At 54.4% G+C, this 24,744-nt stretch overlaps 8 protein-coding genes across 8 annotated transcripts, besides 3 other annotated features; 5 read left to right on the forward strand and 3 right to left on the reverse strand.

Annotated features, from left to right (window-relative positions):
• Positions 1-551: part of a sequence feature (possible transcribed region) that runs on past the window's edge.
• Positions 552-785: 234 nt separating this feature from the next.
• CYME_CMF070C (probable mannosyl-oligosaccharide glucosidase) lies at positions 786-3,668 on the reverse strand (the record flags this gene model as incomplete). The annotated part of the gene is made up of 1 exon (XM_005535680.1): positions 786-3,668. The coding sequence occupies one exon, from the start codon at positions 3,666-3,668 to the stop codon at positions 786-788; it is 2,883 nt and encodes a 960-aa protein (XP_005535737.1).
• Positions 3,669-4,486: 818 nt separating this feature from the next.
• On the forward strand, positions 4,487-4,828 carry CYME_CMF071C (hypothetical protein; the record flags this gene model as incomplete). Its single annotated transcript, XM_005535681.1, has 1 exon — positions 4,487-4,828. The coding sequence occupies one exon, from the start codon at positions 4,487-4,489 to the stop codon at positions 4,826-4,828; it is 342 nt and encodes a 113-aa protein (XP_005535738.1).
• A 34-nt stretch (positions 4,829-4,862) lies between these two features.
• CYME_CMF072C (glutamate decarboxylase) lies at positions 4,863-6,633 on the reverse strand (the record flags this gene model as incomplete). Its single annotated transcript, XM_005535682.1, has 2 exons — positions 4,863-5,858; positions 5,944-6,633. 2 exons carry the CDS (start codon positions 6,631-6,633, stop codon positions 4,863-4,865), a joined length of 1,686 nt encoding a protein of 561 aa, XP_005535739.1.
• Positions 6,634-8,584: 1,951 nt separating this feature from the next.
• Positions 8,585-10,927, forward strand: CYME_CMF073C (probable high-affinity potassium transporter; the record flags this gene model as incomplete). Its single annotated transcript, XM_005535683.1, has 1 exon — positions 8,585-10,927. One exon carries the CDS (start codon positions 8,585-8,587, stop codon positions 10,925-10,927), a length of 2,343 nt encoding a protein of 780 aa, XP_005535740.1.
• Positions 9,872-12,383: a sequence feature (possible transcribed region).
• A 425-nt stretch (positions 12,384-12,808) lies between these two features.
• On the forward strand, positions 12,809-13,897 carry CYME_CMF075C (hypothetical protein, conserved; the record flags this gene model as incomplete). The annotated part of the gene is made up of 1 exon (XM_005535684.1): positions 12,809-13,897. One exon carries the CDS (start codon positions 12,809-12,811, stop codon positions 13,895-13,897), a length of 1,089 nt encoding a protein of 362 aa, XP_005535741.1.
• Positions 13,898-15,578: 1,681 nt separating this feature from the next.
• CYME_CMF076C (similar to dnaJ protein) lies at positions 15,579-16,364 on the forward strand (the record flags this gene model as incomplete). The annotated part of the gene is made up of 1 exon (XM_005535685.1): positions 15,579-16,364. The coding sequence occupies one exon, from the start codon at positions 15,579-15,581 to the stop codon at positions 16,362-16,364; it is 786 nt and encodes a 261-aa protein (XP_005535742.1).
• Positions 16,365-17,776: 1,412 nt separating this feature from the next.
• Positions 17,777-18,556: a sequence feature (possible transcribed region).
• A 151-nt stretch (positions 18,557-18,707) lies between these two features.
• CYME_CMF078C (26S proteasome ATP-dependent regulatory subunit) lies at positions 18,708-19,955 on the forward strand (the record flags this gene model as incomplete). Its single annotated transcript, XM_005535686.1, has 1 exon — positions 18,708-19,955. The coding sequence occupies one exon, from the start codon at positions 18,708-18,710 to the stop codon at positions 19,953-19,955; it is 1,248 nt and encodes a 415-aa protein (XP_005535743.1).
• A 511-nt stretch (positions 19,956-20,466) lies between these two features.
• On the reverse strand, positions 20,467-21,390 carry CYME_CMF079C (hypothetical protein, conserved; the record flags this gene model as incomplete). The annotated part of the gene is made up of 1 exon (XM_005535687.1): positions 20,467-21,390. The coding sequence occupies one exon, from the start codon at positions 21,388-21,390 to the stop codon at positions 20,467-20,469; it is 924 nt and encodes a 307-aa protein (XP_005535744.1).
• Between the last annotated feature and the right edge of the window lie 3,354 nt (positions 21,391-24,744).

Consider the following 24,744-nt stretch of genomic DNA (forward strand, 5'->3'; position numbering starts at 1 on the left):
GAACGGCTGGTGCCTGGACGCCCCTCAACACCGGAACCAAGAGCACAACATATTCTTTCCCTGCATCTATCTTGACGTGTTGGAATTGAGCCGCATTCAACGACTCTGGCCCAGATTTCACGACGCGCATGCGGACCGATGTTCCATGGGTCTCTTTCGTACTTGAAAAATTCTTTCCTCTGTTGAAACGACAATTTTTGAGCGAGCTCGGCGAGTGGTCTTTCCGATTCAAGGCGGTTGCTTCAAAGCTGCTCGCAGCCGCAAGACGCAGGACTCTGAGAAAGCCATACAGGACACAACTGTTTACGGTGACGTCATGGGCATTGGGGTGACCTATGCAGACCAGAAAAAATCGACTCATGAAGGGGCGAAGGCGCTTAGATTCAGGAAAAGGTCTGCTTTTCTCTGGAGCGCTCTGTTCAGCAAAACATGGCAGCGCACGCTTGCAGCACGTCAGGTATCAGGCGGGACACCATGCGTCCAGACTGCATCCGAATCTCCGCGGATACGGCCTGCGTTCTCAACGAAGTATGCGGTAATGTCAGGTTTTTAGTATTTCTCGGAAATTTCAAATTTTCAGACACGCGAACACGCTTCCAACGCCGCGCTGACCCATGAGAAGCGCGAAAATCGAACAATCCGTGGCACCTCTCATTCGCGTCATGCCCAGTGCACGATCTTTGCCTTCATATACAGCGTTTGGGTGCATCGCCCAGTGTCCAGCGGAATGCACCTTGCAACTTGTCCGTACAATCGAGGCGACCAGAGTCCAGACTCGGCACGCATTAACTCTTAAGCACCGTACCAGTCTCGTCAATAACGATGACTCCACGAAAATCCTCTTCCATGAGCAGGACCAGTAGCGAAGTCCAGCCCGTAAACGCATGCCCGCCGCCACCCTTGCCCGTCTCTGGGTCGTAATGCTCCCAGAAAAAGCCTGTGCGCTGGTGTTCCCGCAAAATCGTTTGTATCATCGCATTGCGCGTACGTTCGTAGAGCTGTTGCGCAAGCTTCTGGTACGGACCTGGCATGCGCGCATACTTCTCCCTAAGCGCTGCGAGTATCAGATAGTTCATCGGGACCCAGATAGGACCTGTCCAGTACCGATCACCTCGCATATAGAAAGGGTCCGCGGCACTCAGCGAGCGCAACCCAAAGTCGCTGTACATTTGTCGCGGATCCGCGACAGCCTTCAAGAGTGCCCCTGTCGATGTTGCATTGACCGGCAACAGGCCCAAGGAAAGTGGCAGAAGCGTTGGATATCCTAGATGGCAGTGGTGACGCCAAGTGTCCACGATACTCGTGGAGGAGTTGCCGCGAGGTCCAGCGTCACAAAACATGCCAGCGTCAGCATTCCAGTGCACCTCGTAGAGGCGCTGTTGCAGGACGGCCTCAAGGGCACCGAGTTCAGGAGGCGACACGGCAGAGGCCTCAGCAAGATCGCCTGCGGTACGTCGCCAAACCAGGAGTCTGCGAACACCGTCCAGTATCCACGACAAGAGATCCACATGGGCGTCGTATGGGCTTGGATCTGTCGATCGCGGAAAGTCGTCAAAGCCGGACGCAAGCGTCAACGGATAACCTCCGTCTTGAGCAAGCAAGGTCGTCAAGTGGCGTCCAAACCAGCCGTGATTCTTTTGCGTCGCATTCAGCCAACGTATGTATTGTTTCATCTTGCGGAATCCCAAATGCGAGACGAGTCGCGCGGTGTTCGTCGTCTGTGCTACCGCCTTGCAGTCGCCCACAGACTGATTCAGCACCATCGCCGCATAGTCCGACAAGGAGCCATCACCACCCTGGGAACACAAGCTAGAAAAGGTTTCCAGTTCCAAGACGGGGAAAGTGTCCTGCAGCAACTGCCAGTGCCGATACAACGGCAGCATTAGCGTCGGTGGATTCGCAACCTTCTCCGATTGAACAAGCAGCGATGCCAGTTCGCGCGGGAAACGATTGCGGGCCTCAATACCTAGGGCCAGCTCGCGCGGTATCCATCCAGAAGGCTGCATGAAGCCCAGCCAGGAATCGAGACAGATGAGCGAGAGTTCCGGGTCCCAGCGCTGGATCAGTAGCTGATGAAAGCCCTCGTCCCAGAGAAAGCCGCGCGGGAACTTGTTCTCCGACGGCACCGCACTGACTAGTGCCCTAGGCGGCGAGACTCGGAGTTGATCTGATCCTCGGTCCTGCGTATTCTCTCCAGCAATGAAACTCCCATAGAAATAGGAGACACCGCCGAGTAGACCGGCAAGCGCCGCCCTCGCTTGAGCAATCTGAGCGCTGCCAAAGTCACCACGGTGCATCCGGGGAAACAACTGCTGAAATCTTTCGCGAAAGCGACTGTCCGCCTGTTCAAGCAACACGGACAGCGCCGATGCATCCATTCGTGCACTCGACGTGATCATGATATCAAAAGGCGTCTGCACTGTAATCTGAACGACAAGAAGGTTGCTGGGGAGTCCGTCATCTATCCCGCTGTGGTGCTGGGCATCGGGTTCCAGCTCTGCGTCAGCGTTCACTTCTCGACGCGCCCGTGCATCAACATCCTCGATACGCGTAATGATCGGGAAGGGCGCTGCAGTGGGCGTCTCCCTTGCATGGGCAGCGTCCTTGAAAACATCGGCGCCCCTGAAAGCCGTATCTGGAAGCTGCTCGTGCTTTTCGTAGAACTCGCGCAGCCGTGTCCGCTGGTGGTCGTAGCTCTCGCGTAACCACGACTCTACCATGGACTTCACCTCAGTTGTCGCGCCAACATTCACTCGGCCTTTTCGGTAGTAGATCCTGCCAGGGTCCGGTAATTCTCGGAGGATCTCGGCGCTCACGGGGCGACTAGCGCTTGCCCGTTGACGTCGGCGGCGGTGTCGTCGCTGCCTCCACTGGGAACGCTCTGGAAGGCCCTGTACGGCCACAATGCGCCATCGATGGTCGTGGTCGGGTCCACACTCCAGGTGGACTTCATTACTGGACGCTACGGTGATCGATGGCGATGAACAGTGCTGCAGGGTCGGCGGCTCCATGCCCCTAGCCGCGGACTCCTGCAAGCGCTCTGGGTCGATCTCATCATGTTGCGCTGTCCAGTAGACGATGAAGGAAACGGTACGACGCTCTTGACCAGTTCCTTGGATACGAACAGAGAATTCTGGAGAACGCAGTGGCTGTTGTTCAGAGCTGAGCTGCGCGTCTGGCTGGAGCAAGTTCAGGTTCTCCGTGTGCGCCACGTGGGTGATGTTCAAGTGCCAGCCTCGCTCTTCGATGTGGCGTACGCCATAGTTGCGGCCGTTATGCTGCAGCCAACCGTAGCGAAGTGGCCCAGCTGCGTCGAGCTCTGTCCCGCACTCTAGTCGGAGTCGAACGGACTCGAACGGCTCATCAGCGGGGTACCACATAATCCCCAGGACGGGGCTATGCGGCACTGGCCGACGGTAGCCCGCAAACACGCCCGGCACCAAAGAGCTCATTGTGTGCGGATCGAGAGTAGGTTTCGTTTGCACGGGTTCGCGCTCACTAGACGTGCGCAAACTGGTCCCATTGCGGTGTGCAGTCGCACGTGCAACAGCAGTCTCGATCTGTTGGAAAGCTCCGAACACCAGGACAAGGGCCAGCGCTACCAGGTAAGCAGCATAGCGTCGGGCGCAACACCGACTCTGCCTCCTTGACAGTAACCGCTTACGCATGGGAGCAGCTTCTCGGCCCAGACGCTTGCGATCGGGACGAGTTGCTCTGACTGGCCAGTACAGCAACGCAGCGGCAGCTCAGTGCAAAGTTGGCGGAACACGGCCGGAGCATACGGTTCGTACAAGCAGAATAAATATAGATCTTTTGGAACCAAGTATCCCTCATGGATTTGGCATCGCTTTGCACTGCATCCAAATCCGAACGCAGCTGTCAGATTTTCCGATTCGATGGTAGAGGTTCTGGCGACTTGTGCTCGCAGCAAGGCGCTCGACGAGCAACGGTCAGAATCCAGTGTTTCCTGCGAGGCCTGCACACTTCCTGGTTGGTTGGTTGGTTGGTTGGTTGGTTGGTGTTGTTTGGAACAGCCTCTTGCTCGACGGTGTGGGTGCTTAGGCCCTGGCAAGCCGCTTACCTTGACCGCGCGCATCGCTGAGAGGCGTCGCCCGGTCGCACGGGCACTTGAGCAAAATCTTTGAAGATATGAATCGATGATTCGACGAGATAATGACATGTCGACTGGTCTGATGGAGAGAGTTCCCCTACAGGCGGCTACTTACTGTGCCTGGAGGATTCGTCACGATGTTCATAGGCACTGGAGTGACGCTGCCACACACTGGTGCATAGCGAGGGGCGTGAAACGCCTCAGCGTGCGTGATAGGCACGGCGCATGGCCAGCATGCTTTCAGAAATGCTGCGCGAGCACTGTCGCTGCGAGCGAGAACTCTACTTGCCTTCACGCCTAGACTCGCCGTAGGCTGCGTCTTGGCGTGCTGTGTGTTTCACCTGGTCCAGGATATCGACGAACGCATGCGTGTTTATGCTGCCTATGCGCAATGATACCGGGACGCTTCCACAGAAGCACAACAGACTGCAGTTCGATGGTGGCTTTTCTATCTGCATGCACCAGCGCTGCGCAAAGCGGCGAACCTTTGTAGCTTCTAGAAAACACGGCATGAGCGGGTGTGCGTTTACTGTGCTGCTCCATCAGCGGTTTCGAGCGTCTGCGCCAGCGACGGTCCGTTCGCTTTCCCAAGTTCTGGCGATCCAACTGCCTCGCATGGGCCTTTCTGTCAAGTTTGGGCTCTTCCGCATTGCCTTTTCGCAATGGAAGCCGAACCTTGACGTGCCCGATATCTGTGCAACCGCAGTGCCGCTTTAGCACTGCGGTTGCACAGGCTCCCCCACGATGCCGTTCAGCATACAGCACCGCTGCGTTTCTTGTGCCGTTGGTGGCGGTCCACAGGCGAGCGACGCGGTTCCGCATCCTTGGTGCCCTCTTTCGCATGAATGGTTCCCCAATTTTGCATATGAATGAGGTGGCGGGCTCCCGGTAAATCGTGCGTTCGCCGCAGCTCTTCCGCGTGTTCCTGTAGCGACTTGTTGCCGTGCAGCATCTTACCGAGGGCGGTGGCGGTATGCTCGCTTTCCGGTTTCTTTGTCGACGCCGTATCGTCCACAGCCAGGCCCTGTCCAAATAGGTTCAACAGTCCAGCCATGGCGACTAAATGATCATATGCGGCCCGAATATCCTGGACCAGCATATCTGCCCGATCGCGGGTAAAACCGACCCGCACCACCACCCGCAGCAGTTTCTGGTGCTGCAGGTTCGGTGCCAGCGTATACGCGGGAACGATCCATCCACGTTTGCGTAACTCTCCCGCTATGGCAAACTCATCAAAACCCAGTTTCGTGCGCTGGTCATCTGGGATCGCAAACGCAACCAAGGGCAGGCTTTCGTTGTCACTAAGCAGGCGGAAACGCCCATCCTCCGTGATACGTGTTGCAAAGTACGAAGCCAATTCTTTCAGGGTGTGCATTAGATTCTGGTATCCCCGACGGCCTAAGCGCAACAGCAAATAGTATGACGCCACAATCTGAGCGGAACCGCGTGAAAAGTTCAAGGTGAATGAGGCTTGGTCCGCGCCCAGGTAATTGACGTGAAAGACGAGCTCCTCCGGCAGATACGCAGCGCTGCGAAAAATGAGCCATCCGATGCCACAGGGCGCGAGACCGTACTTGTGCCCCGAAACATTGATAGAACGCACGTTCTTCAAACGAAAGTCCCACCTGAGATTGGGGTAACAAAACGGGGCTATGAAGCCTCCTGATGCTGCGTCTACATGGATACCGATATCAAAACCCTTCTGCTCGTTCATCTGCGTCACGAGAGCGTCCAAAGTGGCAATGTCCTAGACTCGAATCGATTGTTTCGCAATGGTTAGTTTCATGTTCGGTTATTTCTGAGGAAAAGCCCCAGAAGTTTCGTCAACTTGCTTCAAATTGTCCGGTGTAGGTGGTACCTAGAATGCCGCAAATTCCGATGGTGTTCTCATCACAAAGCTCTATAGCTTTTTCCGGATTCATGACGTATACATCGTCGTGCAATGGTACGTAGCGTGGTTCCACATCAAAGTAAGCAGTCGCTTTCTCCCAGCAGACCTGCACTTCTGAACCCATCACCATGTTCGGGCGTGCGTAGTCCTTGCCGGCTGCCTTGCGAGCTGCTCGCCAACGCCACTTCATCGCGAGCACCGCCAGCATGATCGCCTCAGAGGAGCCTACAGTGCTGGTGCCAACAGCCTGCTGACCCTCCTCGAGAGGAGCATGAAAAAGGTTCGCTATGATATTGACGCAGCGGTTGTGGATCTCCACGGTTTGCGGATACTCGTCAAAGTCGATCCAGTTCACCGGAAGCATGCGATCACAGAGCTTGTGCGTCGTTTCATCAAAGCGCGTCGTCACAAAGGATGCCAGGTTTAGTGCAGGGTTACCGTCTAGCTCCAGCTCCTGCGTAATGATACCTTCGGCAACAGCCGACGGCATCGGCTCGGCTCGCAACTGGTACTTGGGGAACTCCTCGAGCGCGAAGCTTGCAAAGCCGGTCTCGAAAGCCAGCGAGCTTGTGTCGATATGCTGAAAACGCTTCGCACCGCCTTTTTCAACGTTCGTCTTGTGTAGAGGCATCAGCTAGCGCTTGATCAGGTCGTAGGCGAGTCACGCGTTCACGAGAACGCACCGATGTGAGCGTTTGCTGCAGCGGCTGGCAACGCTGGCCGTTCACAGCCGCTCGTTCTGGCGGAGCATCGTGGCTCCAGGGACTCTGGTGAGCATCTGCAGCGGGCGGCGTCACTGCACAGCATCCAGAGGTGTCCGATTTTTGCATGACACGGATGCTGCCCTGTGTAGACGAATGCCTGCGAGGAATGGAGGCGGCAGTCTCATTCGGGCGTACACACGCAAGATGGGGTCTGTTTGCACTGTGCTTAACACTGGCTTCTGTGGGCTCTTTCTGCAACTGCCTGCTTTTCCTCTGGCTTGTTCCATTTTTTAAATACACGGGTCTCTAAAGTCGTCCCGGGTCCGTTGCCAGGATTCAAAGGATGCTCGTGGTTACGTGAAATACCTGATTTCGCTGCTCGCCATCGTTGGCGATACATTTCCCGGTCAAAAGGTAGCTGCAATATGTGATTCACTTGCCGCTTTCGTATTATTTTTTTAAAGTCTCGGTGCGGCCCTCGCAGCGTTGACATCTGGCACTGGTCAGCGCTTGCCATGTGTGAGCGACACTGCTCGCTCCGAGCGCTGCTCCGCGGCGCCTCAAGGCTTGCATCATATTTCGGTACATGCCTTTGGCAGGTATGGAAGTCTCTACTCGCTGGCATCCTCCGGGTCCGCGCCCGATGATGTACGCGATAATCAGGAGCTTGTTCTAGACGATCGTCACGTCGAGAATTCTGTTCGCTGCATGTGAAAGCGCACGCTGTCCGATTCGACACGGGATGGTGCGGAACACGATGTTGTCCAAGATGGATCGAATACCGGGAGCGAAATCGAGCCCGAAAGACAAGCTGGGAAATCTCGATTCGTCTACGCTGCCTTCGTGCCAAGCAGTGATGCACTCCTCAGCGGAAGCGATCATTGTGAGCATTCAAGCCCGAGTCCATGGCACTGTTCAATGGGGAAAGAGGTCACAGGAGCCTCTGGGAGCCTATCGCTTCTGCGGCATCACGCTGCTGTGAAATGCCTTTTCGTCGAATGCCAAAAAGAGAGGAGAACTTGCTTTTCGAAGATAATAGATACTTTCGCGCGAGGTGTTCAGAGAACTTTGCGGATGAGCTCATGAAGCAGCCGTCCACGGACGACGTCGATGAGCGTTCCTCATCCATCCAGCGACGCGCATTGCCGTGCCCCCGAATCGGTTTGAAACAGAACGATCGAAGACGTAAAACAAGCGTAATTTAGGCATGTTACATGTAAGAAAACCAGCAGCATGGAGTCTTGTTCCTAGGAATTGTTTCATAATAACGCGTATATTGCGAGCCCCAACTCCATGGTTCCGCGAATCGTCTTTATTCCGGTGACGTTACGAATTCCAGCGGCACAACGCACAAGGACACAGGCAAAAAAAAACACGACCAACACCCCCTAAAACTACGAACGCATCCTTAAGCCAGCATTAATGATGTTGGGATCTCGAACCTGCACATCTACAAGAAAAAATATCGAGTTGCAGGAACAGCAATCTCTGAATCAACGTAGGCATCTGAGCACTGCTCCATGAGCGCGATGACGGTGATGCTGATAGTGATGCTAATGGTGATGGTGATAGTGGTGTTGATGCTTATGCTGATAGTGATAGTGAGTGTGATGGTGATAGTGATAGTGATGGTGATGGTGATGCTGATAGTGATGCTTATGCTGATAGTGACAGTGATGGTGATAGTGAGTGTGATGGTGATAGTGATAGTGATAGTGATGGTGATGGTGATGGTGATGGTGATAGTGATGCTAATGGTGATGGTGATGGTGATGCTGATAGTGATAGTGATGGTGATGGTGATGGTGATGGTGATGGTGATGGTGGTGATGCGGCGCGCCCGGCGCACGCTCTAATCAACATCCGCACCTGTGGCGAATGCGCGTCGCTGCACGCAGGGGCACGCCTCGGGTCACGCATAAGACACGTGTCGACGATCGGTACTGGGCTTGTCCGCTGAACAATGCACGCTCCTTGCGTCCGGTCCAGGTTTGGCAGAGGAGTGCCTTGAACCTATTGGCTGGCGACTGGAAAAGTTTCTCATCGTCGTCTACGCACGAACGGCACCATATGAGCTCAGAAGAGAGTGGTGAGAGCGTCACGCATAAGGATGGCGCCGAAGAGGATCCCCAAGAGCTGGACGACCCTGGTACCGTTGAGGCCTGTCATTCAAGGACCACCAAGATCCAGTACCGAAAGACTTTGCTCGATTCTCGACGTCGCAGCACGAGTCGATCCGGAGCACTCTCAAGGGAGATTTCGCGAGAAAATGTTCTAGAGGAAGCGCTTCCGTCACCGTCCGTCGACGCTTACCGCTATGAACCCGAGCGCTTACAGGGCTGGCACCTATTCCTTCGCACTCTGCAGGCCGTAGGGCTCATCTACGGTGACCTAGGAACGTCACCACTGTACACCATCTCCAGCCTCTATGACGGCAACGTCGCGCCAAGCGAGTTCACCATCCTAGCCGGCGCTAGCATGATCTTTTGGCTCCTGCTCCTCATTCCTTCTATCAAATACGCCTTCCTCGTGGCGATGGCGGATCACAACGGCGAAGGCGGTGCGCTCGCCATGATTGGACTGATGCGCCAGCGACGACTCTCTGGCCGCTGGGCTCGCCTCGCTGTCATTATAGCTGTGATTGGTGCAGGTGCCCTGGTAGCAGATGGAATCCTGACGCCTGCAATCACGGTGGTCAGTGCCTTTCAGGGTATTCAGGTTGGGTCGCCTTCATTTCCTACCGGCGCCGTTGTCGGCTTGAGTATCGGTGTGCTTTTTCTCGTCTTTCTGGGCCAGTTTCTGGGCTCATCGCGCCTGGGAATCACCTACGGCCCCGTTCTGGTGGTTTTCTTCGTCGCGCAAGCCATGCTTGGCATGTACGGGATCACAAAGTATCCCGCGATTTTCAAAGCGCTGAATCCGTACTATGCTTTGAAAGGCATCGGCGTATACTGGAATGATGGCAAGGTGGGCTTCCTCAAGATTGCGGACGCGCTGCTCTGTGTGACTGGTTCAGAAGCGATGTATGCAGACATGGGGCATTTTGGGCGCCTGCCCATGCGCCTGGGCTGGTTCACGATCGTGCTGCCGTCGGTTCTGCTGTCGTATTTGGGCCAACTGGCATTACTTGCGTCCAATCCATCACTAGCTGAGACAGCGGGAAACGCTTTGTACTTTTACCAGGCGCCGCGCAGTGTCCTGTGGCCCCTGATTGTGCTCACGACGTTGGCAGCAATCGTGGCCTCGCAGGCGATCATCAGCGGTGCGTTTTCGATCGTGAGCCAGGCGATTTCCTTGGACCTGCTACCACGGATGCATATCAAACGCACTGACTGGCGCATTTATGGCCAAGTCTTTATTCCGGAGATGGATCTGGTCATGGGGATTCTAACAGTGGCTGTGACTGCGGGGTTTCAGACGAGTAACGCGCTGACCTCAGCGTACGGTGTGGCTGTCACGACGAGCTTCATCACAACAACATGTTTGTTCGTCATTGTGCTCGTGTTCGTTTGGAAACAGCGCTTCTACGTTTGGCTCAGCTACTTGGCGGTGTTTGGTTTGGTCGACCTCCTGCTCTGGTCGAGTGCCATTACAAAGTTTCCCACCGGCGGCTATATTCCAGTCATCATCTCTACCGTTTTCATTTTGGCCATGCTTCTCTGGGACTGGGGCACGAAACGAGAACACGAATACTACGAGCGAAAATTACGTGTTTGGAAAGCACAACAGAGCGAAGGAATTAGACAAGATTCATCGCCGGTGCTCAAGGGTACTTTTGTCTTTCTGGCTGGCTTGCAGCACGGCGTACCGTACTCTTTCCAGGTTTTCGTGAGCAAAATTGGTGTGATTCCCCAAACCACCATCTTCGTAACGGTGCGAAACGTTCCAGTGCCGTTCGTCGATGATCATCGGCGGTTTGTGATTGTGGAGGAGGCACCGGGCCGCTTCCGCGCCCGTATCTACGTCGGGTATGCCCAGTCGATCAGGAGTCTTATGGAGTCTCTACGCGAGGTACCCGCTGCTTTCTTTCACGAAAGCTTTGGGGAGAAAGTGGTGTTCGTGAAGGGTTACACGGATATTCTCGTGGACTCGCAGCGTCACTGGCTGCACCGTTTGTTGGTCTACTGCTACCACTACCTGAAGACTATAGCTGCCTCGGTGGACTCGGAACTCGGCATCCCACGAGACCGAGTGGAAATCGGCATGCCGATCCTTCTTTGAGCAGGCCTATAATGGAGCTGCTCGTCGAATGCGGGATTCCATTGTAAAGAGACTTGTTGCGTCTGTCGTTCGCCCAAAGGCGGAAAGCAGTGCTTTCGTGGAATTGCTCATCGAATGCGGTCTTCGAGCATGCCATGACTTGTTGTATTCTGACGTTCGCCAAACGACAGAGCGCAGTGCCATGGTGGATCTGCTCACTGAATGCGACGCGAGACTGCGGGGTCGCTTGATGGGTTTGCCTTCCTCTAAAACGCGCAAACTCCGTTGTCCGCAGCGAATTCTGAGTACATCGTCATTTAAGCCGAGATCGCAGAGCACTTTGCGCACCGTCTGTGTCCCGGCGCGACAGGTCCCCGATCCAGTGCAATTTCGGATGTCCATGGACGCTGCTTGTGCTGCTCCATACGAAATTGATTATCGCAAAGCACAGATCCAGATGCTCAGCATGCTCCTGTGATGTCGCGTTTTTGTGCCCTGCATCTCTTTTTTCTCAAAAGTGTGATCATTCCATCGGACATATCATCTGTTCGGAGAATCCGCGAATCAGACGTTCATGCAGACCAGTCGACGCCGCGGAGCATCTCTGGAGGGTAGGTCGTCCGCGCAGTCATGCATGAATGCGCTCAAGCTTGGATGTATCGTTATCAATGACCTGAAATCACAAGTCCACATGTCTTCCTATCCTGCGCTAGGGAGGAGCGTCGCGCCCGCGGCCGCCAAGTAACCAAAACATTCACAAGTATTCCGGAAATCGGCGTGCACATTAGCTGAAGAAGAGCTACCACATGCAGTGCCGCGGAGCGCGCCTGCTGCATGCACTTCGCTCTCGCCTGGCCATTCATCGATGCCTAACGCATTCAACGCATCTTGGGAATCTTTTCCTTTCAAAACTGCTTCACAAAGGACTGAGCTTTGGCGCTCGCTCCAGACGGAAGCATCCACTGAGAATGTTCTCGTGACGTTCATTGCACAACGTGGGCTAGACGGATCCACCCTCACCCAGTGAAAGCTTCGATACGGTCACCAGTACGATAAAGCCATACCAATACCGGGCTTTTCGCAACGATACACTCCCACTGCTTCCACCACAAAACGGAGCGAGCCGTGCAGTCGCCGTGTGTGCGCGCTGCGGCACAGACGCGAACGCCAGTCCAGCGCCCTGCCCAGGTCTGCGTACGCTGCGTTGCGATACCACCGCTCTGGATGTCTATGTTGCGCGTTCTGAAGGCAGAATTGCAATTTGCTTGCTCATTCAAACCACAGCATGCTCTAAAAGCAGCGTGGCAACCAACAAACAACACCGCACGCAGCAATCGTCACCTGCACCGTGGTGTATACACACACGCGCGCGTGAACTGCTACCTGCAGCATAAACTTTGCCGCACCCAACTACCAAAGATTAAAAGCTACGCACACGCTCACGCAACCATACCTGTTCTAGTCCATTTCGATACTTGGGGAAGACGAGGCACTGCTTCCCCGTCATCCAAATGCCGCGATGCCGGCACGCATGCATGCACATGCAAATGCGCGAAACGCTTTCCCGCCACATCACGCGATTCGCCTGCGATCGCGCTGATGTGGTACTGAGGCGCGCGCGCGTCCGGCGCTCCCAGCGCAGCGACGACTCCAGAGCGCACCCTGCCCTGCCGAGCCCGGCCCCAGAGGATAGCATCAGCGCCGCTTCCAGTCGTCAGTGCACCATGCGATGATCGCGCGCAGGCGTCTGTGGATCGCTTGTCAAGCGGCATCGCTTCATGGCAGGTGAGTGTCCAGTTTTGCTTGTCAAGCGGCGGTACCTTGTTCAGGAGCTGGTTGCGTGAAGCACGCTGCGTGTGTGAGCGGTTACCAGAAACAGGGCTCGCGGGTGGTGAAGGCCTGATGACCCTCCGCGGTCGCTTTCCGAGTGACGTGTGGCCCGGGCGGAACCGCTTCTACTGTCGAGGCAGGTGCATCAGTGGACCGGACCCCTGGGGTGCCCTGCTAACGTTTGCTCTGATCGCTGTTGCCACGGGACTTTTTCTCGCGATACCCGTTCCGTTTCTACTGGAAAACTATGTTCGAACGGGAGTTGCTGTGCTAGCGACGACGCTGCCGCTTCTTGTGGTGACGCTAACGTCGTTCTTCCTGACGGTTTTCGACGACCCTGGTATCCTGCCTCGCCAGAGCGTTGATCTCTTTGCACGGAGAATTCGGCGTAACGCGCCGCTTCTTCGGAAGAAGGAGGTGTATTATGACGGTCAACGCTTTGTCTTGAAATACTGCGAGACCTGTCAGCTATACCGACCACCGCGCTGCTCTCACTGCTCTTCGTGCAATAACTGCGTCGAGCGCTTCGATCATCACTGCCCGTGGGTGAGCAACTGCGTGGGTTTGCGTAACTACCGCACGTTCTTCATCTTCATATCATCTTGTTTGGTGCTGTCGGGGCTCGTAGTGGCGTACACCATTCTCTACCTGGTGGACGTGTCGAACCAGAAGGTAAGCATCGGAGCATCGTCGACTGGGTTTGCGGGCTTTGCCCGCTCGCTTTCGAACGGCCCTACCGCTGCGAGCCTGGTCTCCTTAATCATTGCCTTATTTGGTGTGGTGTTTACGGGCGCGCTTACTGTTTTCCATACGGTGCTTATATTCACGAACAAGACCACTGCTGAGTCCTTTAAGTACACGTTTCGGGGCCATGCTAGTCCTTTTCAGCCGAAGGGTCTGAAAAATCTGGCCAAGGTGTTGTGTTCGAGGAAGCCCCCGAGCAAAGTTAAGGTGAACGCCCATATTGACCCGAAGTTTCTTGAGATGATCCTCATTGATCCAAGAGATCTCGAAGCGGCTGCCCAGAATATGGAACTCGATTTGTCTTGGTATCATCCGCTGGATTTGCAAAGAGCACCAGCGAGTTACAAGTATGATCGAGTGATCTTGCCGGTACCGAATTCTGCGCGGACGTCAGCCGTTCAACAACAAGGCGAATAAGTTATTTCGCGCGTATACCGACCGAAGATGATGGCAGCTTCGCCAGGTCGCCCTATTGACCAGGGATATGCTCGTTGTGTGTATCGGTTGCGGCTCCGGGAAAACGCTCACATCGTGTGGCTCTCGCGTGGAATGCGGGCGCTGGCGACTCGAAGCACGATGGTAACCGCCACGTCGAGTAGAGTGCTTTCGAGATGCGATGTTGACGCGACGACGGCGTTGTTTTAGTTCGAGCGGTACCTGGGATAGGCAGGTTGCCTCTGAACCGCTCGTTCATTCAGCAAAGATGCTGTCGACGCTCACACCGATCTGGTATGACTCGTTCCGGATGGAGTGGCGGGCATCAACGCTTATGCCGCAGGTGTTTGTCCATAGTCGCGCATACTGTGCAAGTGGACCCTCGTATCGCAAGGAGTCGCCTCGCCTAGAGGGAGAAGGCGCCTTCCAGTGGCCATTGCGGATACGGCCTTGTTTTGGATTCTCTTGCGCTGTGAGGCTGTGTTCAGGTTTTATTCGAACGCTTGTGTTCGCGTGTTTCTACTTGAAGCGGTGCTAGCGTGGCGCATCACAACCATCCTTCGATCGCCTAGTCAGAGATCTCTGACCTTTCAGTTTCGTGGTCGCGCACCAGAAACCTCTCAGCAATTACTTTTACAGGCTCCGAGTGTCAAGTGTTTTGACAGCGATTTGAGCAGGAAATTGGCTCTAACCCGTGTCGCAAGCGCACAGCATGCGTCTTTGAAAGGGCTACGTTTTCAACAAAAATGGAAATCAAGAGACTGGCAGCGCTGTGCCAGCACGCTTGCCTCGGAACCATGGTGGAGAATTTCGGTCATTTGCATCGACCAGTCGTGTATAGCGGAGATGCTGGTCACCGCAGTGTCCCTCACTCGGGCTGTACGACCCCTGGGCCGTATGTCATGTGAGCACTCGACGAAGAAATCACCTGCGGGACGCTGTAGTACGTTTATAAGCCTGGTTCATGGAAGCACTTGTGTTCCCCGACCGCAACTCAATATCTGTTTACTGCCAGGGAGCGCAGGTAACCCACGGCAGCGGCCAAACGCATCCACGGCTTCAGCGAGCCGGCTTACGCAGAGGTCCCGCATGTCTTTCGTAAACGGGGAAGCCCTCTATGTCGTCTGGAGCCTACCAGAGTACCCAGTTCGATGGGCAGTGCATCAGATCCCCTGAGTGCATGCCATAAACATGGGACGCTTTGTTTCGATTTCGATGGTTCACAAACAGACGAGCATGCGTATGGACGCATCCACGAGGACAGGGATCCAGTGAGGGTTCAACCTATGTCCCGTTACAGCGGGGTCGTCTGTGAACGCTGGACGCGCGCTTGCTTCCCACCTGGACAGACTTCACAGGCGTCGACGTGCCACGACCGCACCGGCGCTATAGGCGGTACCACCGACGATCAGGGCAAGCACTCGATGCACGGTAGAATGTATGAAGCGACTCGTATATCCGAGAAGAGGTATGGGCTATGGGACTCGGTGAATCGAGCGGTGCTTCACCGCGCGCTGATATCAAGCGCAGAGACAAGGAATGCTAGCCTGTGTGTCTATGATTGTCTAATTAAAGATGGAAATGGAAAGCGACGGATGCTGGTGCTGGCACACCTGCGTCGCCTCCTACGCCATGTATTTGTAGTGTTCAGTACGACGTTTCGATGTGTGTTCGATCAAATAGCGCGATAGCGGGTAGACGGGTCTCGCGATGGGTGCTGCTCATAACGACGCTGCTCTTTTTGGTAGTGTCGCAGCCGCCAGACTGGCTTGGGCGGCAGACGCAGCAGCTGCCGGTGTCACGGGAGCCTGACTGGTCCAGTAGCCTCCGGAGCACGGCAGCGTTGTTACGGGTGTCGTCTTGGCTTCCACGGGTGGCGCTCGCTGAGGCCGCACAGTCGTACTACACAGTGCTGGGGGTTTCGCGAGACGCTACCGAGCGAGAAATCAAGCGGGCATACCTCAAACTCGCGAAACGGTACCATCCGGACAAGAATCGCGGTGACAAAAAAGCCGAGCGAAAGTTCCGACTCATTGCTCGAGCCTACGAGGTTTTGAGCGATACAGAGAAACGGAGAGTATACGACCAGCTGGGCGAGGAGGGCCTGCGTCAGCAGGAGCAGGGTGGCAGCCAAACCGGACCCTACCAGGGCCAGTCTGGTCAATTCCAGCAGTTCTTTTTCCCTGGAGGCGGACCTTTTGGACACCAACATGGGTCGAACTTTCGCTTCAGCTTTCAAGATAACGGAGGAAGGGCCGGAGGCGCCTTCGATACAGGTTTCCCTTTTGAGGACCTCTTCAACGAGTTTATGGGTAGTAACCCGGGCGGTTCTCGCCAGCGTCGCACCTTCCAACAGAGACGCCGCCCTGGTGGTTACCAGCGTTGTGAAGAGACAAAAATATGCTCAAATGGGCGCTGTCAGACGCGAATCACCTGTAGCACGATTTAGGCGTGCCGCTGTACAGAGACGCTGCGCAAGAGCATACAAGTTACTCGTTCGTTCGCATTGTAGCAAGCTTTGGAGGATCCATGGTACTTGCATGGCTTTGTAAGCGCTTCTGTGACACGTTCTTGTTGACGCGACCCCGCACTGCCCATCGAGCCGGACGCTTTCCGGAAGCCGTGCTGATTGCAAGAGGCCAGCATATGGTACCGCCCGAGCGCTTCAATCCTTAGAGCAAGTGTTTACTCGGCCGTTATCATTAGTCATTGCAGGAAAGGTAATCGTCGCAGTAGTCGTTTACATCGATGTCAGAATAAAGCGCAATTGGTTCCCTAGCTCGGACGTACACTCCGTAGTTTGGGTCGCTTCCCACTGGTATCAACACCTGAGTTGCAGGCTTTTTCTGCGACTGCGTCCTCCCGCTCTCTCGTATCTGCGGCTTCAAATAAGACCGTCTCCCCTGTACCTCGAGCTCCGTTGTCACTAGTCGGACGGTATTGATGGTAGCGTTCATGGTCCGATTTCGCTGTGTCCGGCTGCTGTCGACGCATTCCACGCGCAGACGGGTGTTGTTGCGATCCAGACTGCGGCTTGCCATTTTCATCCGCTCTGGACATAGATTCCGTGCTCCATTTTCACAGTAGTGAAACTGGGCTACGGTCAGGCGCTCCCGCATTTCTTAGACGCATTCTCCTCCGAGGACCATGCTGTGACGTATGAGCTTTTCATTCATCGCTGGGCACATGTCCGTATCGGATACAGCAGACTCCACTTGACTCACTCCTCTATTTCCGCGCCTGAGTGCCATAACCCAGGATCACACGCTTGTTCCTTGCGATCACTATGACGAGTATGCTGTCCGTTGCACGCGCACACTGTTTCAGTCTACAGCGTATTTGTGGAACGCGATGCCGTCCATAACGAGACATGTGCCAGAAGGTGAACCCTGCCTGGAGAACAAGTCGAGAAATTTCGATCGGTCCAGGATCCTTTCGTGCAAAGTGATGAAGCACGCTCCGACAGCAGCAAATCGCTGAGGTGACTGAAAACCGAGTCCGTGATCGTCTTCCATAGAAACGCGAGAGACGGGAGCTCCCGCGGGCATACCCCGGCGAGAGGTATCATGCTGCTGTGAAATTCCATTTCGAGCATGGCCACGTAGAGAAGAGAGTTTGTCTTTCGAACGGAGTCGATTATTTGAAGTGCCAAGTTCGGAAAAATTTCGTCATGAAATTATGAACGCCTACTCAAGGAATGACATCGAGTTTTTTCTTCGTCGTCCATCCAGAGGTGCGAATACCTGCGCCCACAAGTTGCCTTGAGACAGAGAGATTGAAAACTTGATGAATGTGCGATTGGAACGTGCTACACACGTTACGAAAGAACAAGAATGGACGCTTATACGCATGGACTTGATAGTGATATCGGTTATTTTAGGAACCTTTGTTCGCGGGCGTCGCGAATCGTCTTCATTCTGGTCGCGTCATGGATTTCAGCGGAAAAGCGTCGAAGAAGCGACGTCGAAAACACGCCCGAGCAACTTGGAAAAACTACGTATGGATCCGCAATTTCTCTTTGATGCAATTCGGATATTGAAACTGCAAATGTGAAAAACAATTCGCAAAACAATCGACACGCAGCAACAGAGCAACCACTTCAGTGTTCCACATTGGTCTTAAACATGAGTGTACTGCCAGAGAGCCCGGCGAGACTCCGAGAACCCGAATTCATAGCCACTCGCGAACAACGTACGGCATCCTTGTAGCAGAGGTACTGCTTACGGGTCGCGTATCAAAGGTCGCAAACAGAGGCTTTCCTTCACCTCGTCGCCGCCGCGTCCCAGCGAAATTCCACCTGCATCGCTCGCGATATTCTAGTTAGAGAGCACCACGCGACCACCAATAATCTTGCTCTTGATTCGAAAAGATTAATGAATGCTATGTGAAATAGATTCCGCGGCAGTGGCTTCAACAGCGAACGCTTACCAGCTCGTACCTCACTTGCTCAGAGCGCAGTAGCCTTCATGCAACTCAGCGCGCAGCCGGACAAGTTTACCTCTTTCTTTACTTTCAAGGACAGAAACTGCGTACCTCGCACTTTTCACGTCATCAACAAGCCAATCTCAGCTTGAACTTGAACTTCCAACAGCAGTCATCTGCAGTCCACAAGACCTCTTTCAACACACACAGCGCCCTTCTGAAGATACCAGCGCTCGATGCGCTGGAGGCATCGGGCACCCGCGCCATCGCGACGATCCTGGCGTGCTGCTCATCCGTTGGCGCTGCCAGCCCCGAGAGCGTAACCATACGGTTCAGCAGTCCGTTCTGCGCGCCATATCAAGAAGAACGAATGGGCTCTACGACTGCTGTACTGCCCGTTGGCAACGCCGATGGGTCGCTAACGCTGACAAAGCACACAGCGACTGAAAAAGAGAGTCGGACGCTGGCGCTGGAAGACGCGTTCCTGCGGCTGAAACGCTTGCAACGTCACTACGAACTGCTCTGTATCCAAGAGGAGTACGTGAAAGACGAGCTTCGCCATCTTCAACGAGAGTTCGTGCACGCCCAGGAGGAGGTTAGACGAATTCAGTCGGTTCCACTTGTTCTGGGAAGTTTTCTGGAAGCTATCGATGAGCACTACGTCATAGTGAGCAGTACAACTGGAGCAAACTCGTACGTGCGGTGTCTGTCCACCGTTAATCGTGAACTCCTCAAACCGAACGCTACGGTTGCTTTACATCGCCACTCTAATGCACTGGTAGATACACTGCCGCCCGAGTCGGACTCGAGCATTGCAATACTAGAGCAGAGCGAAAAGCCCGATGTCACCTATGCTGATATTGGCGGCCTCGATACCCAGAAACAAGAGATTCGTGAGGCAGTTGAGCTCCCTCTAACAAACCCGGAGCTCTTTCTATCCATCGGCATTGATCCGCCGCGCGGTGTCTTGCTCTACGGACCACCGGGTACCGGCAAGACGCTACTGGCGAAAGCAGTTGCGCATCATACAACCGCCGCCTTCATTCGTGTGCAAGCCTCGCAACTTGTGCAGAAATACCTCGGCGAGGGCCCACGCATGGTTCGTGACATATTTCGTCTTGCCCGCGAAAACCAGCCGGCTATTGTGTTTATCGATGAGATCGACGCGGTAGCAACCAAGCGCTTTGATGCGCAAACCGGGGCCGATCGTGAAGTGCAGCGCATTCTCATGGAGCTTCTTCAGTGCATGGACGGATTCGATCAACAAGATAATGTGAAAGTGATCATGGCTACGAATCGGGCCGATACGCTAGATCCAGCGTTGTTGCGCCCAGGGCGCTTGGATCGCAAGATTGAATTTCCGGTGCCAGACCGCCGCCAGAAGCGCCAAATATTTCAGGTCATCACGGGGAAAATGAACCTCGCCGAAGACGTCGACCTTGAGGAGTTCGTGTCGCGACCAGATCATCTATCCGGTGCTGCTATTGCTGCGATCTGTCAACAGGCGGGCATGTTGGCTGTGCGCAACAATCGATATGTGGTGCTCCACAAGGATTTCGATATCGCCTACAAGGAGAATGTCGGTAAGGACGAAACCGAGTTCGCATTTTATCGCTGAATAACGACACGCGCACAAGCGCCGCAGTGGCTGCTGTGGCGACGCTGGCGCCGTGCTCCACACAGATCCACGTTTCAGGAGGTTGAAACCATAAACACATGGGGACCGCTTGACATGAAGCACTCGGACGCCCCTGTCTCCGTCTTGTTCATGTCTGTGATGGCGATGTTTTCCAGAGCATGTCGAAAGCAGTGGCGTTGCCAGAGGCGCTGTGCAGGGCGCCTTGCCCGGGTTCGAGCGCTCTATTCGCTTAGACGAAAGCAGGTGCTGGTCGTCTCACAGGGAGCGCTGAGCGCCAGACGCTGTGTCGAAATGTATGCCTGACCCATGAGAAAGACGCAGCGGATAGCGAACCAGTGCTTCCCTGCTTCAATGCAGGTCTGCTGCGGATCCAAGGCGCACAGCCTCCGTTCTAGCGTGTATACCACGGGGCAGCGCTCGACATCGCTTCGCATCGCTACTCGAGGGGGTCGCTCGACGCAGAGAGACTATGGAGTCTTTGGCTGAAAATTCAGCGCTTCTTGTAGAGACAAGGTTTCAGGGAAGGCATCTCGATGATGTGAATCCTGCGCGCTGCTGATTCGGTCGCCTCGAATACGAAAAGCGTAAAGTAATCATGAAGCTGGCGATGTTCTTGTAGCCGCAGTCCGAGCGATTCGAGTGCGACGACAAAGTCTGCCTCGACCGAGCTCGACATCGTGGATGCCGTCGTCGATGCACCCCGTTGCAGCTGGACCCGAGCGCCGGGCGTGTCCCGGGTTTCCGCTCGGCTCTGAAAACGGCTTGTTATTTCGATAATGAGCAGCAAACCGGATCGAGTCGGGTCGCAACGCAAAAGGCGGAGGCCTTCCTTGACCATCGCGCCGTAATTGGGACCCATGAGTGAAAGACAGAAAACGACTGCATCTGCGCAGTCGTTGGGTAGACCAGTGCCCCGTGCCAGATCACAGGCCGTCACGAGTTCGTTTGCCGCAACCAAGTCGTATGAATGCACCTCGACAGTGAAACCGTTTCGGGCCGACCAAGAGTTGGCGAGTCTGCTATCCAGCGAGGCAGCGATGGTTGCCTCACCACAACCCATGTCGACGATCGAAAAGGCTTGAGCATTGAAAGTGGTGTTCAGCGGATGCGCTTTGGTGCCCCGCATGCGATGAAACTGGTGTATCCGCCGCTTCAGCAGCTCCAGGCACACTTGCGTTGGGTTCAGGGGCCACTTTGCGACCTGTTCCTGATAACCCTTATGATAGAGGGCAAAGAGTTCAGGCTGTTTCAGAAACAGCTGAAATACCTCGTGCGAGTCTAGCGAGTAAAGTTGCTCGTTCAAGTACCGAAAGTGCGCTGCACGTAGACGAGCCTCTAGTTGGCTTTGCAACCGCGTTAACGCAGACGGTTTGTGACCCTGGTCTTTTCGACGGACCTTGTGCCGTGTTGGCATCGCTTGACGCTCCGGGTCCCTGGCACTTACGGCCTGGGTTCACTCGGAAACCACGAGTTTTTGAAGGCGCAGTCCTGCGCGCTACCGCCTACGTTGAAGCTGGAGGAGCGTTGCGCGTATGGATGTTTGGTGTCGCCAGACTGGTATCTATCCATACTGGCACACAGTTCGACAGGTGCTCTTCATCGGGTACACAAGCTAAAGTTTGGGTTTCTTCCAATTGTCGCAAACGCAGGCTATTACGAGCTTATTCTGCAACTGCATCCGTTCGCTTTCTCTTCTTGCTGGATTTACATTCGCCGGTCTCTCCTTCCGTCAAGATGCGATGTCGGCGGTCGAGGGTTATTGACGGCAACGTACAAGTGCTGATTACGTCGCTCATCGCCGTGGTCAAAGCATCTCATGCACAGACGAAAAGTCGCGATCAACGCCTCGCTTGCCATTTCCATTGTCTTGTTCGTGCCCAGCGTTGGTGCGCTCTTCACTGCCGCGACACATGGCGGTGTGTTCAGATGCTGTAGCATATCGTGCATACCGCTTCAACGAATGGCCGTCCCGTGGCGCCTGAACGCTTGCTTCATCGTTCGGTACATGCTGGTGAAGATTGCTGAAGGCGCTCTACGATACGCACTTCCGTTTCCGTAACTGGTGGTGTACCCTACACGCACACGGGCTTGATGTGGGCGATGCCCTCGGCGAGTACGGCGTCCGCTGCAAGCGCACGCTCGTCTATTCGATCGAGGAGTTCTGAAACGCAATATTCTCCATGATAAAACACGCACCGGGAGCAAGTTCCGGACTCGAGAAGACGCCATAAGGCCTCAACCCGTGTTGGCAGCCTTCGTGCCAAGCGGTAACGCGCTGTCCACTGTAAGCGATCGCAGCGTTGCCTGAGGTCTGAGTTCAAGATTCTTTTCCATGCAAGTGGAACAAAAGGAAGCCTCTTGGTGAACAGCCCGTACGAGATATCATGCTGCTGCTGTTGAATGCAGTTTCATCGATGTCCGCGAAGCGGTTAGATTCTCTCTTTCGAATGGACTCCATTATTTGACATGAAAAGCCCGGTAAAATTTTGGCAGGTACTTGTGAACAAGCCGACAAGAGACGAGGTCGATTTTCTGTTCCATTTCAATCCAGTTGGATGCGTTGCTGCGCCAACGAGATGACTTGAAACACAATGTTCTAAAACTTCAAGCACGGGTGATTTGAGCATGCTACGAGTAAGGACGGGAAACGAATGGAGGCTTCTGCGAAGGCGATGGATAATGATATCGGTTATTTTATGAACCCTTGTTGGAGGGTGTCGCGAACCATCTTGGTGACGATGGCGAAACGAATTTCAGCGTGGAGAGTCGACGGATCCACTCCAAAAACATAACCGAGAATACTAAAATTACACACGAATCCGCAAGCACTTGTTCCAGCACCTCGAGCGTCGAGGATGGACATGTGAAAAAATTCGAAAAAAATCGAAACGTTTCAGCCTTATCAACCAGAAGGTGCAGTTGCCAATGATCAGCGGACGATTGCGCTCCGGACAGTGGCACAATCGACACCTGCACCACGTGGCCAAGTATCCGCATGTCGAAGGTGCGATTCCCAATACGTCTGCCTATGGACACTTCACCCATACTGGTCTGTGCGAACTCGAGCCCTGAGAGACCCGCACTCTGCCTATCTACATGGTCGCAACAATCGCCAAGAATAGGCTAGCGCCGCTCGTTCCACTCAGAGCAGTGAATCCCGGAACATCTGTACCAGCAGGCGGTTTTTTGTCTAACAAAGAGAGTCTCTATGAAGGTTGGAGAATGGTCGCGGAAAGACTTTGTGTGCGCACTGCTAGCTTTGGAGAAATGGCCTCACTTGTGCAAATCAGCTATTCGTCGGTCAGCTAGTGAGTGATCCATCCCTCTGCTCGTTCATATCCCGAATGCAGTACACCAAAAACTGAACTTGCCAAACTCTAGGCCAACGACTCTTCCCTCGACAATCTATTCCAGTCCAAATGCTCGCACCGTAATGCCACCAAAGATGCAATTCCATGTAAACTTTCGGTAACGTTTCCTCGAGCGGAGCTGAAGAGACGCGGATGGATCAAGAAACAGGCACGCCTCAACAGGAGACCGCACCATTTCGAACAATACACAACAGATTCTGTATAGAAATGCGAATACTTTTCGTGGAAGCGACGGGCGTTCATCTCGCATGATGACAAATTCATCGATGACCAATGCGAGACTTGTATAGACGTTGCCGTAGAGGGGCAAGCCGCTGTTTGTGAAGAAGAGTCAAGCGAGCATTCCGACAACGTCAGTTCTCGCGACGATTCAATACTGTGGTCGCCCATGAATCGCAACACAGAAAGCAGCGCTCAGCACCTGATCCTCCGTTGAAACACGCCTCGAGTTCCATCTTTTCGTGTCCTTCTCCTGGGCAATATCTCTCAGTCCATCACTGATGTCGGTCGGGGGGCGGGGGCGCGGTTTGTAGCTGCTCTTCGTGCTAGCACACGCTCGCGGGTTCCATCCGCTTAAAGACGTCGTATAGGATTTCAAACGCCATTTTGATCTACCGGAAGAACAGACGAGTCGTACGTAACCGTGTTACAGAAGTTCTTCGACAAATCACTCTTTGTGTTCACCAGAACCGAATCCATGCATTGATTCTCCGCTCATTGGCAGCTGAGAAGGGAAAGGTGCGCTCCGGTCTGGGAGCGGGCATGCGATGGCTAAGGCGACGAAAAAGCACTTGAGAAACAGTGCGTACATTCAAAGAGAAGACGAGTTTCAGGCACGTCGAGCGATCAGTGCGTCTGAGTGCCAAGAAAGAAAACGTATACAGCGTATCATGAAAAAATCCACGCTACCTAGCCGAGTAAGCGAAAAGGCAAAGATGTCGAAGCCGAAAGAGATGCAACCACACGTCAAAGCAGAGAAATAGCTTCCCTAAAAGATGACGAGTTCCGACGGGAACGGAGCACCTTCCGATCGGAAAGATCATTGTTGGACCGCTGTCAACGCCTCACCAATAAATCATATCCATTGGGAGAATCCTTGAAGGCGTCAGGCACACGACGCCATTAGAGATCGCGTAGCTTCTTACGCGCACAAGTCTTGCCTATTTCGTCTTGTCTTGGTGCACCGCGCCACGCGACGCTTCGGTGGAGTTCCAGACACGGGCGGCAAGCTCTCGGCATTTCTCTGGATTTTTTTCGGATCAGACCTTCGTGCGAGAACACCACTTATGCTCCGGATAGAAGGCGCAACACGGCCTGTTCATAGGATTCCGGATGTACTCGCACGCTTCCCAGAATACCTTGACACATTACCGCGCCACCTCGGCGATCTGAGGATC

The sequence above is a fragment of the Cyanidioschyzon merolae genome, chromosome 6 (assembly GCF_000091205.1).
Source record: "Cyanidioschyzon merolae strain 10D DNA, chromosome 6, complete genome".
NCBI lineage: Eukaryota > Rhodophyta > Bangiophyceae > Cyanidiales > Cyanidiaceae > Cyanidioschyzon > Cyanidioschyzon merolae.